The 16,099-nt window shown below is 42.3% G+C and overlaps 1 protein-coding gene across 1 annotated transcript in view; it reads left to right on the forward strand.

Moving 5' to 3' along the window:
• The window catches only part of NELL1 (neural EGFL like 1), a 3,594,225-nt gene that overhangs the window by 3,231,653 nt on the left and 346,473 nt on the right, over positions 1–16,099 (forward strand). Inside the window, exon 15 of the mRNA XM_085643606.1 lies at positions 4,930–5,070. Within this exon, the coding sequence (XP_085499732.1) occupies positions 4,930–5,070 (141 nt within the window). The remainder of the gene's footprint in view (positions 1–4,929; positions 5,071–16,099) is intronic.

Here is a 16,099-nt window from a genome sequence, read left to right on the forward strand (position 1 = left end):
TCCAGCTACAGGACTCTGACAGGTCCCACTGACAAAGTACCTTGGATGGAGCAAGCGTCGATGTCGAAGACTCGATGTGAGGCGTTGAGGGAGGGTGGGCGCGTCGTTCGCGATTCCGTGGATGTAGGCAAGCATCAGCACCGACCCACACAGTCGATTAAAGCTTCGGTGTTTTATGATGCAGGTGCTGCTTAGAGGTTGAGCAGCACTGTCCATCAAAGTCGAGTAACTTAGTACGTCGAGGCGATGTCGTTGATCGGCTCTTGCATTGAACACCAATGTGTTACTTCTGATCGGCACAAGGTCCTCACTGTGTCTCTTTTAAAGCAGAAACAAGTGCAGAACTCACTTCTGAGGCCCAGGGCTGGTTTGGCACCTTAGGCAAGGGAGGACTCAGATATGGCAGGGTCCAGTAGCTGCAGCAGAGTTGAATGAAGTCTTTGATGGCCATGAAACATCAGGAAAAGGGGGCAAGCCAACAATCCCTAGGAGATCACTTTGTAGTAAAGGCAGAGTCCAGCTCTCCTCTAGCAGGGTCAGAGAGCATCAGGCAGCAAGGCAACAAACAGAAAAGCAGGCCTTCCAGATCAGCAGTCTATTTGAGTCCTTTAATCAGCACAGCCATTCTTCTGGTACACCCTCAGTAACATGTCCAGTAGTGTGTGATTTTAGGGGGTCAGAGGCCGGGTACTTCTACCCAAAAGTGCCTTTGATCTGGGGAGGGACTTCAAAGCAGCTCTCTGAAGTGCACAAGTAACCCTTTCAACCCAGTCCTGTCTGCCAGGCTATCTGTGGGGGGTAATCAGTCCTTTGTGTGGGGACCGGACACTACCTATTCATGTGAAGTGTTGGCCCATCCCTTCCATCCTGCCCAGACAAGGCCATCCGAATGCAAATGTATGTAGATGAAAACTCAGACACACCTATCCTTCCTGCGCTGTGGCTGTCTAAAGGCAATGCACAAAGTGTAGCTGTCGCCCAGCCCAGACATGTTTTGGAGACAGGCTGTCAGGCAAACAGAGCAGTTAGAGAGAAGAAATGTCCATTTTCAAAAAATTACATTTCTAAAACAGGAAGGTTAAATCTAACTTCACCGGAAGGAGGATTTATCATTACCATTCCAAACATATGAAAGAATGAAAAGCTATTCCTCTCTGATCAGGACTTAAGGCATAAAAGTGTATTAAGGAATTCCCAATGCTAGCCTGAGAGAGTCCTGAAAAATTAAATAGGCTGTTTGTCACTATCAGGGCATGCAAAACATAAAGATACATGTCTTACCTTTGATTTACATAGCACCCTGCCCTAAGGGTTACTTAGACCCTACCTTGGGGGGTGACTTATATGCAATAAAAATGGGATTAATGACTTGGCAAGTACTTTGAATGCCAAGTTGAAGTGACAGTAAACTGCACATACAGGCGCTGCAGTGGCAGGCCTGAGATAGTTTTGAAAGGCTACTTCTGTAGGTGACACAATGAGTGCTGCAGCCTACTAGTAGCATTTGAAGTACAGACCTTGGGTACATAGTATACCACTTTGAAAGGAACTTGTCAGTACAGAAATAAGCCAATCAGGTATACACCAATGTCATCTTCTTTGGGGGAGAAGCACATGCATTTTAGCACTGGTTACCAGTGGTAAAATGCTCAGAGTCCTAAGGCCAACAGAAATAATCAGCAAAAACAGGATGTGATAGGCAAAAGGTCTGGAGAAAGATAACCCTAAGGATGACAGGTCTAACAGGAAGTTAATCCAAATGTACTTATCAAAGACATATGAAACCTTACTTATTTTACTTAATTCACTGTTTTTCTTATGGGATCTTCTGTTTAAGAACTTCCACCTATACTGCCACCACAACATTTCCTTTTCTTTCCTAATAAACCGTTTCACTAATCACTTGCCTGATCGAAGACAAGCAGGGTTCTTCCCATTAAAAAACATATGGAGCACCAAAAAATAGTTTACGTGCCTTTACTATTGCCAGTGCACTGAAAATGGTTGTGTGTGAATGGCAGGAATGTACCAACTTCTCTCACCAATGTCCACTTACTGGTATATACCTTACATAGTTCTGTTCTGTTGCAGTTTATGCCACATTCACTGTCTCTCCAAGCGTGACAGTGAAAGTGTGCCCACGTAATGTCAAATAGCACTTTGGATTTCGGTCCATAAGTGTTTGAATTACTCTTTTTAAAGTGGAGGCTACAGTTTGTTTCTAACACCACAGCTCTGTCCCTAAAACGTTTCTGGGCGTTACCCTCCGGGTTTCAGCTACGCATCAGCTACTCTCCATGAGGCAGGCGTAAGGTTGTGACGCATTGGTGTCCTAGAAGTGGCGCATAGATTTTGCTGTGCCACTCCTACGACCCTTTCTTACGGGGGAACGCCCACCCTGCATACATTATACCTGACGCAGGTATAATGTAGCGCAGGGGCTTACGAAGTGACGCATCTGCCTAGATGCGTCTCTTCGTAAATATGGTGCAACATGGCGCATTATTTACGCCACCGCTACGCAACGGCGGCGCAAAACTGGCGCACGGGGTTCATAAATAAGCCCCTATGTTTAGAAAAACTTTTGTGTGTGTGAAGTTACGGGAAATTCAGTGACCTCAACTATTTGAATATATAAGTGGTTGTTAATCTGCCATATACGTCTGTATATATATTGTACTCTTTCAAGTCATAAGCGTCTTTTTTTACTATACTTGTAATACCAGACTTCGTCCAACAACACAATTATGCAGTAGGTACTACAGTTCTCATTAATTCTGTGGCAAAATATTTGAAATAATCATATGTGTACCCCTGTGCATAGGGAAATGACCTCTAGAAACAGTAACTACCACATTAATTTCCGCCTGCGATTTTCGAATTTCATGCCTTTTTGTGGGAACAAATTTCCACATGTTCGACCTGGTCGATTTTCCCCATTATTACCAGCATTTTTTGCAAAACCAATTTCCGGCAAAACACGGTTGCCTGTATTTGTTATTTTTTGGGCTAATGTTCTATCTTGAGTTTTCAACGTGCAGCATTGCAACAGCTCCATGTAGCTGAGTCTTTGGGGACCCCTCTGGGATGCTTCCGTACACATCCAGTGTTCAGAATCTATAGTGTACCTGTGATTAAGAGCTGCCGCGGGAGCTCTGCGTTGCCCTTATATGGTGTCCCCTCGCGGGTAACCATTGTCTGCAGAGAAAATCATCTTTCCCTGTGCCTAGGAATGTTTAACTATAATTGGCGGCCCCCCTGACGTGAGGCAGGAGACTGTCGTGGGTAAAAATAGATATGGCGGCTCTGATTAAACCGCGGGCTCATCCATTTTCATGAGCAGCCTGAACATAATGACTCCTACATAATGGCTGCTTAATTAAGGCATGGTTAACGCTAAAAATTAATTTGCTAATTTTTAATTGTGCCCCTCAAAATCACTCCCTCAAAGCTCGCAGGACGGCGGTAGTCAGGTGCCATTAATAACCAGCAAAGGTTGTTACAGCGATTAAGAGCTCTGATTCTGTCAGGCAGGCACCCGCGCTGCTGCTCCGCGGCGGGGGGCAGGCATTCCTCCAGCCCCCGCCCATTATTCCTTCTTCTACTTTAATATTTAACTAAAAACAACGCGAGAGATTGTTTTTCTCTGTCTGTCACATGCTGTTATGCTCGCATGGCTGTGCTCACCTGCATCGGGCCAATGAATGCAAGTGCAGCGGCGTTTCTCTGCAAAGGCAATTAGGGGCATATTATCAAGAAACGCGATACAATTATCGCCGCTTTAGCGGCAGAAAACTGCCGCTAAAACGGCGATAATGGGCTTGATAATATGCTCCATGGAATTCCAATTGAAGCCCATGTTAGATGCGAAAAACATCTAACATGGGCTTCAATTGGAATTCCATAGAGCATATTATCAAGCCCATTATCGCCGTTTTAGCGAAGCGGCGATAATTTTATCGCCTGTCTTGATAATATGTTGTCCTGTAGGGCCTACCAGCGCCAAGCATAATATTTCTATTATATTTTTTCGGCACGCATACTGGCAAGAAATTAAGATGGCTCAACAGTTATATTTTTTAATCGATTAGCTGTAATTACAGAGGGGCGTATTTATTAGGAAATCACGTAGCGCAGCAAGGCATCTTATGCGCCTCGCTGCACCATAGGGAAAGGGCAGGAATGCACCGTACTTATTATACGGTGCACCATATATAAAATTATACGGCGCATTCTTGTCTTTTGCCCGCGCTGGCGCACAATGTGTCGCTTAACGTCAGTGATGGCACCCTGGTACAAGGGTGCCTGCGTTGTAAGCAGGGTTGTTTTAGTACAGGAAGCAACATCCTTCTGCATACAAACAATCCACAGGCATTTTCCTCTTTCAATGGTTGCTGCAGAATGCCCACGCTCCATTCATTAAAGGCTTCCCTGAGGCAGAGTAATGTACAACGCAGCGATTTGTGCTGCGTTGCGCTACTCTGGATTTATCAAGCCGTACAAGCCCTTGCATGGCTTCATTCTAGTTTAAGAGTTGCGTTGCTCTTGAGCACCATTGTGTGGCCAAGGGTGACACAACTCTTTTATAAATATGCCCCAAAGTATGTTATCCTTGCATTCCATCTCTATTTTCATGAGAAGCCAAACAGTAACCCTTGACCCCACATCCCAGTCAATGAGTGTTGACTTCACAGTGGCACCCCTGACATTATTACAGGCATTCCTTGGTTTGTATCTTTTAAAAGGTAGCATGTTTTTTAAGGGCGAATGAAACATAGTTTGCTTCACAATCCAGGCTTCCTGCTTCTAGTTATTTGGAGGGAAGCACGCGCCCATATTTGGCTGTAGGGCAGGGCAGAAGCAGCGTTTTAACTAGGAGTTTCAAAAGAAATTAATTTCCTGTATTTTTTTTGTTTTTCTCCGAGGCAGATATCGACGAGTGCTCAGAAGGGATCGTTGAGTGTCACAACCATTCGCGCTGCGTTAACCTCCCAGGGTGGTACCACTGTGAGTGCAGAAGCGGTTTCCACGACAACGGGACATACTCACTTTCCGGGGATTCGTGTGTTGGTAAGAAGGTTTCAGCATATAACTTTTCCTCTTTCTGATGTATATTAACTCTCACACACAAATGCACAGACATACAGACAAACACACACACATGCGCTCACAAAAACCCACACAGCCGCACACAGACACACCTACGCACACAGACATACATACAGACACACACGCACACTACAACTGTCCCCCTTTTTCAGACCATACATTGTTTTCTTTTACTGCTTTGGGGGGCCAAATTAAGAGTTGAATTTGCCATTTGCTAAAGTCACTGGTCCTCTCTTCCGGAGAATGCAAGTGCCTTCTCCATCTGATGTTCCGACATGAAGCAGTAAATGGATTTGTGGCAAGGAAGACTTACGAGGAGGTCACGGGGGTGCCTTATGTTCCCGGTCCTGTGTTACCTTCACAATGTGAGTTCTGCAGATCAGAATGGGTTTTACACCACACCTTTTCCCCTATTCAGAGGTGTAAATTATGATAGTTCCAAGGTTTAGGATTACTTGAACATTCTGATCAGGAATAGGTGTTTGAGAGCTGATTTCTACCATCCTGGGTATTTTTTCCCCATGCACATTTCACCAGGTTTGCTGCTTTTTTTGTCCTCATTCAACTGATGGCTGGGACTGGGTGCATACTAACTGGGATGACCGGTTCTACACTGCTGCCCAGGAAGCCACGGCCTTATTAAACTATATATCTGGAGGTATATGCGATCTGTCCGAACTCCAGCAGTGTTCAAAATGCCTTAATCATCGGACTTTACTATACCTCTTGTCCTATGGTTAGTGATAGGATACCCATACATTTCATCGCCCGAGATAATATCCCAAATTGTATTCCACATTTTAATCCACCGAGGTGAACCTTTAATGCAATCTAATCTACAAGTGTTTTCAACAAATGCGATCCATTCTCTTAATGAAGGTGCTGTTTGTGCTACCCATTTTGTGCATATTTCTCTACATGCCATGATTATCAATGCAAATAATAAATGTGCTTGAGAGATGTTCGCTATGTAGTTTTTATTACCTTTGTGTCTTATCCCAAAAATAGAAGGTTGAGGCTTAACTGGACTTCAATTCCTAGGGTTGTGGAGGCAAACTCACCCACCTCGTGCCAGAAGATCTGGGTTATCGGACACTGCCATAACATGTATACATCGTCCGATTTTCCAACCCACACTTAGGGCAGTACTTCCACCCAGTTTGGCCAACTTTTTTTGGGACCAATAGGCTCTGTATAGGGTGAAAAGGTGATTTCTTCTAAAAGGTGCAGGTCGAATATTTGACCAAAGTGCTGCATATGAAACTTGCCATAAAGTGTGGGTATCCGCATCTGGCATGTCTGTTCTCCATAACTCCTCTGGTGCAGGGAGCTTGCTGTCCTCTGTTTCCACTAGCATCCAATACCACTTGGACACTTCCTTTTTAAATTCTTGATCTTTCACGAATTCACCCTCCCATTCTGAGTCCGAACTGAGCTGTCGTTCGTTCCGGACCCAACTTGCCAATTGAAGACATTTGAATTTTGACAGGGTATGGTTCGTTTTTGAGACAAGTACGTCCCAAGGGATAAGAGAATCTCCTTCAATTAATTCTCCCCAAGTTGTTAGGCCTGCCCTCAATAAAGGGAGAGCTAGAATATCCAAGAGGCATTCTGGAGTGCCTGGAGAGCTCCAGATTGGAGCTTTACTACTGTAATATAATATGCCCATGACTCGTTTAATTTGCACCCAAATCTCACAGGCAGCTTTCAGAACTTTAAATCTGACTTTTTTTTTTAATTTGGGATGACCGTATTTAAATAGGAAAAAGTTCCCTTCCTCTGGGAAGTTCTTTTTTAGTGCCTGCAGATGTGGCATAGGGTTTTGTGCATTGTCTAATAGAGGATTTCTAGTATTTTTTAAAAAGCTAGCCCAATGATATAATTTGAAGTCCGGCAAGGTGATTCCCCCATCCACTTTCTTTTTACGTAATTTTTTCCATGCTATTCTCACTACTTTGTTTTTCCATACAAAGGTGGTCAGATCACTTTGCAATTTCTGCAACCATTCTGATTTAAAATGTATTGGTAGAGCATTAAAAATAAGCGTAAACTTTGGAAGAATCATCATTTTGATCAAGTTTCTTCTTCCCAGTACGGATAATGGTAGATGCATCCATGATTCTAATAAGGTCTTAGTTTCCAGGTACAGCTTCTTAAAATTAATAAATGGTGTGCTATCCAAGTCCTTGGTTATCCTAATTCCCAAATATCTAATCTCTGGTTTTTCTAACTGAGAATTTATTGGGCCATTCCAGGTCATTGTTTCCATTTTATCTTTATTCACTAGATATCCAGATATTGCGCCAAATTTTCCCATTAATTCCATTATGCGTGGCAGAGCAGTCCCTAGATTCGGTGTATAAACCATCAAGTCATTTGCGAACAGGGCTGTTTTTTCCCAGTCTAAGTATCTAAATGGGATAATCCCAGTAACAGATCTTATTCTTCTGGCCAACGGCTCTATATACATGCTAAATAATAGAGGGGTCAAGGGTTAGCCTTGCCGCGTCCCACGTCCTATCTTGATTTTGGGTGAGAGTACACCATCTACTACTATCCTTGCTGTTGGTAGTTCATAAATTGATTTTATAGCATTAAAAAAATTATCCCCTAGGTTATTTTGTTTTATAACTCCATATAAGTATTGCCAGTTTACTCTATCGAATGCTTTAGCAGCATCTATCATTATAACCGTTAGTGGTGTTTTTATAGTAGTAGCTATATCAATGGCTGTAATTAATTAATGTGTTAGACCTTTAACTGTCTGTTTTTCATAAAACCCTTTTGGCTAGGATGTATAATACTCCCCAATGTCCTGCCCAGCCTTATTGCTAAAATTTGTGTAAAGATTTTATAATCACTATTTAATAATGAAATTGGCCTATATGACTCACATTTTAGTGAGTCTTTCCCAGGCTTTAATATCAAAGTGATTACTGCCTCGTATCATGAAGGTGTTATGGAAGCTTGGTGGCTATATATGCTTTTAAATAGCTTTTGTAAAGTTTGTTGGGGAGACCATCTGGTCCTGCAGCTTTTCCCCTCTTTAAATTAGAGATTACTTTGTCTATCTCTAAAATGGTGATTTTCTGATTTAACATTTCTTGCTGATCAGTATTTATGCCAGCTAGGGGATCCTGATTCAACCACTGATCTAAGTCTGATTGTGAGTCTCTTTTCTCTTCCGTGTACAACTCTTGAAAAAAGGCGCCAAATGCCTTGCCTATACTGACGTTGTCCTCACATGATTTATGGGTGCCATCTTCTTTTATTTTCCTAATCTCGCCTCTCAACTAGTCGCGTTTTACCTTCCACGCGAGGAGTTTCCCACAACCTCCCACATATTCATAATGGGCCAGTTTACTGGCTTCCTTTTGTTCTTTAATCTTCCCTTCCAGGTATTCTACCAATTGTGCTTTAGCCTCATTTAGTTTATTCTGTAGTTCTAGTTTTTCGGCGACGTTTCGGCAACTTGTAAGATTTTCCTGTACTGTTTTAATCTTTTCTTCATATGTTTTAATTTTTCCCCCTTCTTTTCTATAAAAAGTAGCATGACTTATCAGTCTCCCCTGCAGATAGGCTTTGAAGGTGTCCTAGACTACGTGTGGTGCTGCCGAATTTAAGTTAATCTCAATAAATTCAGTCACTTTTTTCTTTAATGTAGTCCCCCACTTCATGTTTGCCCAAGAGTGTTCTATCTAGGGTCCATCTGCGTTCTATTGCGTTACCCCTCGTGGACATTTCTAGCCTCACTGCTGCGTGGTCTGACAAATGTTCTGGTTGATGTGTAACCCTGATGTTATTCTCTCTTAATCTCTCACTCACCATAATTAAATCAATTCTTGAGGCGTGTGAGTATTTTCTATTACGATATGTGAATTCTTTTTATTGCCTGCAATGAGCCTCCATATGTCCACTAAACCTAGGTTCTTTATCAATTGATGAACACTCTTTCTCATTTTTGGAGCGCTTATAATATGCTGTGAGGACGATCTATCGAGTAGTGGGTTCATTAAAGTATTGAAATCTCCTGCCATGAATTGAATATGTTATTTCTAGTTTCTAATAAATGTCTATATAATTCATTTAGAGGGGAAGGGTCGTCTACATTAGGACCATAGTATCCTTTTTTTTTTTTAATTTTTTTTTTAATTTCGCTTGACATAAAAAGAAAAAAAAAATACACATAGCTTGAGCAATCATGGCAATCAAAACAGAGTATGAATTTGCTAACCCAAATGGGCTCAACAACGATAACAGAAAACAAACAAGTTTACTTATTATACCAAGCCAAAAAAGGCGCCCAAATCCTTAAACCCCTCTCATGTCTCCTTTCCCCACTTTTTAAAAACACAGCTGATTCCAAATTATGAAGGGCGAGAATTCTTGCTCTCCAATTCAATAAAATTGGAGGTGAGGGGTTAATCCATTCGGAAGTTATACACAAACGGATTAAAGACATTGCAATACAGAGAAGAGCAGATTCAAAAAATGGTCTATCTAGACATGGGTCCGTCACGCACCCCGTAATTACTAATTCAGAAGAAAGTACTACCTGAATATTAAGTGATTTGTTTATAAACAGTTGGACATCATGAAGAAATGTATGTAATTTAACACATGAAAAAAACATATGTACATCATTGGCTTCCGCCAAACCGCATCTAGGACAACCCTGAACACCACTCCCTCCCCATTTTGAGATTTTGGCTGGAGTAAAATATAAGTCGAACAGAGCCATATACCTTTGGGAGCGTAGGCTCCCAGAAATCAGTACAGAGTTAGCCAGATCCAATGCATGAATAATATCTATACCTGACTTACCAAATTTACCTTCTAATTTTGCCTTCTAAGAGGAAAGATCATCAGGAAGGCCTTTTACTAAGCTTTGATAGAGAGCACTTAAGCGGGCCTTCCTTAGAATTAGTTCCATTAGAATATTCTTAATTAGTGCGTTAGGGGTGTTTATAGCAAGGCGATCTATATAACTGTGTAACTGCAAGTACTTAAAGAAATCACATGAAGCCAAAGAGTACTTATCTTTTAAAAATGCAAAGGAGGCCATCTTACCCTCATAAAGTAAATCCCCCAACGTAAGAATACCATGAGATCCCCACCTGATTGTAACTGAGTCTTGAAAAATTGAAGGTAAGAGTCTAGCAGCGGCCAAAGGAGTGTAAAAATGTATTTTAGGTACAGACCATTTCCGACATACCTTCCTCCAAACATAGTGCATAGCTGCAATAACCTTAAATTTAGTTTTCTTATAGTAACTTGGTTCAAGAATCTTAAGAATTGACCCCTTGGCCTCTTGTCCTAAACTAATCTCGAAAATAGAAGGACTACATGATACAGGAAGTGAACCGCGTGAACCGAAAAGTGGGGGAGCCAAATGCTGAAGTAAGGCAGCCCAATTATATAACAAAAGACTAGGGACTGACCATCCACCTCTATCCAATGGGAGAACCATCCATTTAGCAGCTCTGCGGGGCATACGGTAACTCCACATAAACCTATTGCAGCATCTTTCTGCGCTGCTAAGGCTAGACTGAGAGAATTCAAGAGGGATCGTCCTAAAGATGTACAGAAATTTTGGCAAAATCAGCATCTTTAATACATTCCTTCTGCCAAATAAAGAAATATGTAAAATGTCTAACCTTCGTAACGTAGAATTGGCGGCATCTATAATAGGTAGAATGTTCATATCGGGTATTTGTTCTACTGTTGCCAAGATTTTGACCCCCAAATACGTTGCAGTTTGTACAACCGGTATGTCCATGGATGTCATAGTTGATGATTGAATAATCTGGGTTTTCTGCACATTAAGGTTATAACCTGAAAGTTGCCCAAAAGAATGCGCAAGGGTCTTAATGGCCGAGAACGAAGAAGCCACATTACTAGTTATAATTATGATATCGTCGGCATATGCTAGTGCCTTAAAATCAACCGCATTGGTCTTGACAGGCAAAATCTTACTAGAAAGCTCTAATTTATTTAAAAAGGGATTAATATAAAGAGCAAATAACAGGGACGAACAGAGACAACCCTGTCTTGTGCCCCTGTTTATCGCAAAGGGCCTTGAGAATGTCCCTGAGATTGACAAAAATGCTTGAGGGGCGATATAAAGTGATTGAAGTGCGTGAACAAAATTCGAAGAAAACCCCTTCCACAGAAGAACCCTCCACAAGAAATCCCAGGCAACCCTGTCGAACGCCTTTTCGGCGTCCAACAGGATTGCTCCGAGAGGAGAATAAGTAACTTGCGCCCAATCCAGAAGAACAATAACGCGATGGACATGATCCGCCGTGTCCCTTCCGAGAATAAATCCATGTTGCCGGATAGAGACTAAAGGGGCTATAACCAAAGCTAATCTAGCCGCCAGGATCTTTGAATAGATTTTACTGTCCGTATTTATTAACGAAATCGGTCGGAATAAGGCGGGATCCAGCTCGGGTTTATCCTTTTTTTTAAACAAAATAATCGATGTGTAACGCCAAGAGTCTGGAATAGTCCCGAGCTGGGCATCTCTAAGGATCGTTAAAAGGTCCTCCTGAATTTCTGACCGAAATGTACTATAGAATTCCAATGGGATAAGGTCGGGACCCGCTGCCTTCCCGCTAGCCAATGAATTCAATGCAAATTCCACTTCATCCCACTGGATTGGGGCGACAAGAACCATATTTTGGTGATCCGAGATTTTAGCTGTTTTGAGTCCCTCAATAAAAACAGCAAATTCGAGGTCTATTGTATAGGAGATGACTTCCTCGGTGTATAAGCAACGATAAAATTCAGAAAAAACTGACAAGACCCCTTCAGAGGTCTCATGAATAAACCCCAGAGGATCCTGAATCCTAGTAATACGATTAGCTAAACCACGCTGCTGAAGCCGCTTGGCAAGGACCCGCCCAGATTTCTCACCAAACTCGAACATTGTCGAGCGATACTGCAAATATTTAGCCGCGAGATCCTGTCCAAAGAACTCCTGCACTGAGGCTTTGATTCGTGATACCTGAGTCTGAATTAAAGTTATGTCCCCACCCTCCCCAATCGTACTCGTAAGTAAGATTTCAGCTCTACGTAGTTCATCGATCCGATCCTTAATTTGATCCTGTATTTGTTTTTGCCGAAAAAAGGAGAAACTTTTGGTCTCCCCACGGATAGCAGCCTTGAATGAGTCCCAAACTATGTTATTGGGAGCCGAGCCTCTATTAATATTCGAGAATTCAATTTCCCAAGGCCTTATGTGGTCAAGATAGTTTGTATCTAATAACAATTTTCACTCAAAAGTCCAAGGTCTTGGGGTTCTCAGACCAGCTGATATAGTGCATTTGATAACCAAAAGATTGTGGTCTGAGAATATTCTAGGGAAAATTGCAATTGATGAAAAAAGTGCCAAGTGATCCGACACAAAAAAATAGGCTGTTAGGTAGCACACTCTTCTGCCCTCTCACCTTTTCTCCTTCGCTTTCCCACTCAAGCGCAGTCTCCCACCTCTGACCTCGTGTCTGAATCCGATCAGCTCTCAGTCTGCCTCCTCCTCCTCAGGTCTCTCTATTTACTCTGTCTCTCGTGACTCGGAAGGAAAGACGCACTGCTGCGAGCCGGCCCCTCCACAGCAGCCGAGCCGCACGCCACCACGGCAAACCGGGTGTATTCGCATTCGCGGGTGTATCTGCAGGTACGAAGTCCCCCCGCTTCACCACCGCCGCTGCATCAGGATCGGGGAAAATCACTCGCACCACCATGAGCCGCCACCATGATCTGCCCTCGAAGCTCACGCTCTCAGGTTAGTTTTGGCTCTACCGCGCGTTTTATCTAAGCATTTCTGCTCACCACCAAAGGAAAACACATCCAATATCTAATGTAGCGAATGTCGAGGACAAACCCAATATTTCTGCAATATTTCAACAGCTTATCCGTTGTGCTATGTTTTGGAATGCTGAAGCTCAAAACCGTGCTTCCTAGCCGGCCGCCATGTTTCCCCATCTCACAGTACAGTATTGGGCCCCAGATTTGCTGCTTTTTAAAAAAAAAAAATATGCTGCTGTTGCCCATGTACTGCTCCTTCCATAATATTGAGGAATAGTTGTTGCTCTCAATGAGACATTATTACTTGATCTTTAGACCGTTCGAAGTACAAACTATTAAAACAAGCATTTTCAATGCAGTCGGTCTCGCCTTTGAAATCTTTTATGTATTTAGCTATGCAGCATATTAGCCTAGGTGCTGAAACATCTACAGTTCTTTAACATGGTGGCAAGTTAGCTACAAACTGCGTTACATGCCAGGTATGGGAACACATGGAGAGAAATATTGCCTTTCAGAAGGGAATGGTATAGTCCAAAGCTCTGTTTTTAATATAACATCAGGGCCTTCGGTGGTCATATCACTGAAGATACAAGATGTGAAAAAAATATTATTGTCTACGGGTGCTTGTGGAAGACAATTTCTATGGACTGGAATCTAGGGAATGCTAATGTGATTCTGGTATTTTACTAACCTCTGCTGGTCGTTTTCTATCAAGAAAATAAAATAGAGGCACTTGCCAGAATTTTTTTTTAAAAGAAAGACCTCGGCAAAAACCAATTCTGGTAGTTTACTGACCTCTACTGGTCCTTTTTTATTAAGACAATTAAATAGAAGTAGTTGAACAGAAAAAAAGTCCCTAAGCTGAAGGGCTGATTTCCAGAGCCCACAAACTACATACACATATAAGTATATACTAATATATAAGTATTTACTAAAGTATATACAAGAGGTCTCAAATGCTCGACCTAAAAGGGGATACTTAAAAATTGGAATGAATCTTTTTTTGTAATGATCTATGTGTTGTCATTGTATGTTTGCACTTTGTCCTTTGTTATATGAAACATTTACAGACACGTTGACAAGCGCAAGTCATGTATAGGCCAGCCCCCGAAAGTCACACGTTTATAGAGAGACACGAACTCTCATATTCACAATGGGGTTGACTAAAAAGGCATGTACCAGTACATAAAAGAATATTCCTGTAGAAATATTTTACGTAAATATCTAAAATGGGCATAGAATGGAAATATTCATATACAATTTATATACACAAAAATAAGAAGGACTGTGCTCTGTTTGTCCTGTACTAATAGTGAATTGAACATTTTGGGGCTGATTTACAAAGGTAATTAAGGGGACATAAAATAGTACTGTAGTATTACTTCCCATACACAGAAATGCATTTAAGGATTGACTTCTTATGTTAGTTGCACACACCGCCCGCCCGTACACTTGCATGGTCTGTTCACACAAAACAAAAAGTTAAAGGAAGCCCACAGAACTCTCTAATGAACAAGCGATCTTCCGATACATACACACAGCTATGGTGGTCCTGCTTCCCATATTATGGTGCAACCGCCTCCACGGAGGTCGCAAAGTGTATGTTTTCTATTGCGGCTTGTGCTGCAGGCTGCAGCACAAGCCTCAATAGAAAAAATACACTTTAAATAATATCTGCCCCATGTGGCAGGCACCGGGGCATCGATGTTTGGGGGTGCACCACAGGTGTTTCCCAGGCCAAATAGCAGAGGCCGCGGGGTTACCGCGGCCCTACTAGCGGCCCCCGAAGTCACTTTCGTCAGCCTTTCCCAGTCAGAAAGGCCTACATGGAAAGGCTGTTGGAAACAGGCATCATAATCCTGACAGCGGTGCCTGAGCAGTCACCACCGCCAGTTGGGGATTATTTGTCTTGCCGACGGGATCTCTGACCCTGTCAGTGGCGGCAGTCTTTCCCCCTGCCTGCAGCGGTCTGACCGACTACATTGTAATGCGTAAGTTGGGAGGACGACCACCAACAACCTGTCAGTGGCGATTCACCCAACACCGTAATGGGGCCCTCTGTTATTTAGCGACATTGTCGTACCACTGCCTGCTACAAGAAAGGAAGGATGGTAGGGAAATGTGGTCAGATTCAGAGCTAAAACAATATAAATATTGATTCCAAAGGCGCCATAAACCTTATATTAAGACAGTTTTAAGGTTTTATTTTCCTGTTCTCATTTTTGTTTAGCTTTAGCTATATAACAATCTGAAAATACTGCTCATTCGAACACTGTCATCAAAACTTTGATGAATGAAGATGCACTTCAGATTGGCACATGCACACACTTTAGCAAATCCATCCTCATGTTTACTACTCATATGCCCCAAAATGGTACTGTTTCTCTAAGGAAATGCAGTACCCTCAATTACTCTCAATAGAAACACTTTAATACAGTTTTCCAGAATTCTGCTGTTGCAGCTTTACATTAGCTCGGTTTAGCGTCCGCCATAGGCTAGTTATGTGGAATATCCCTTGCCGAAACAGAGTTCCCAATGTTACTGTGAGTAGAAAGCATGCGGCTCCCCTGCGGCTCGATAAATTGAATGCTTTCTGTCTATCACGCCTTGACCTGCTTCTGCACCGGGAAACCCTTTTTGGGTAGCTGTCGCGCATTATAAATTTAAAAACTAAACTAAACTAAACTGCAGCATAAGGATGCTACCAAGTATGCATGCATTTCTTCAATATGTTTCAGGCAGAACCGTCGTATAATGTTTGCAGAAAGAGAGATGTGTACTTAAAGTACACCGCATATTGGTCTTCACGTGATGTAGGCCGCCATGTATATGTCTGGATTAGTGTTATTGGATTTTTAGTAGCAAAGCCTACACAATTCAAATACATTTTTATTTAACAGGTTAAGAATGTATGTAGTCGAGAGAACTCTGCACCAGATGCAACATCAGAGCGTGTGCTGGCGAGTGAGCTCTCCCATGAACACTCATATCTGGCTTCATCCCCCACTGCACATGGAGTCTGCTTGGTGCCACTGTTGCAGCTAATCGATTTTAAATTTTAAATCGCTGCAGACGTTCTACAAATATTTCCTGGCATCTATTAGACTGGCGTAAAAAGAAGATGTATGCCAGTTGAATACCTTCAAATGAGAAGACAATGAAAGATCTCTGTCGAGGCCTG

This window comes from Triturus cristatus, chromosome 3_1, assembly GCF_964204655.1.
Source record: "Triturus cristatus chromosome 3_1, aTriCri1.1, whole genome shotgun sequence".
Classification (NCBI taxonomy): domain Eukaryota; kingdom Metazoa; phylum Chordata; class Amphibia; order Caudata; family Salamandridae; genus Triturus; species Triturus cristatus.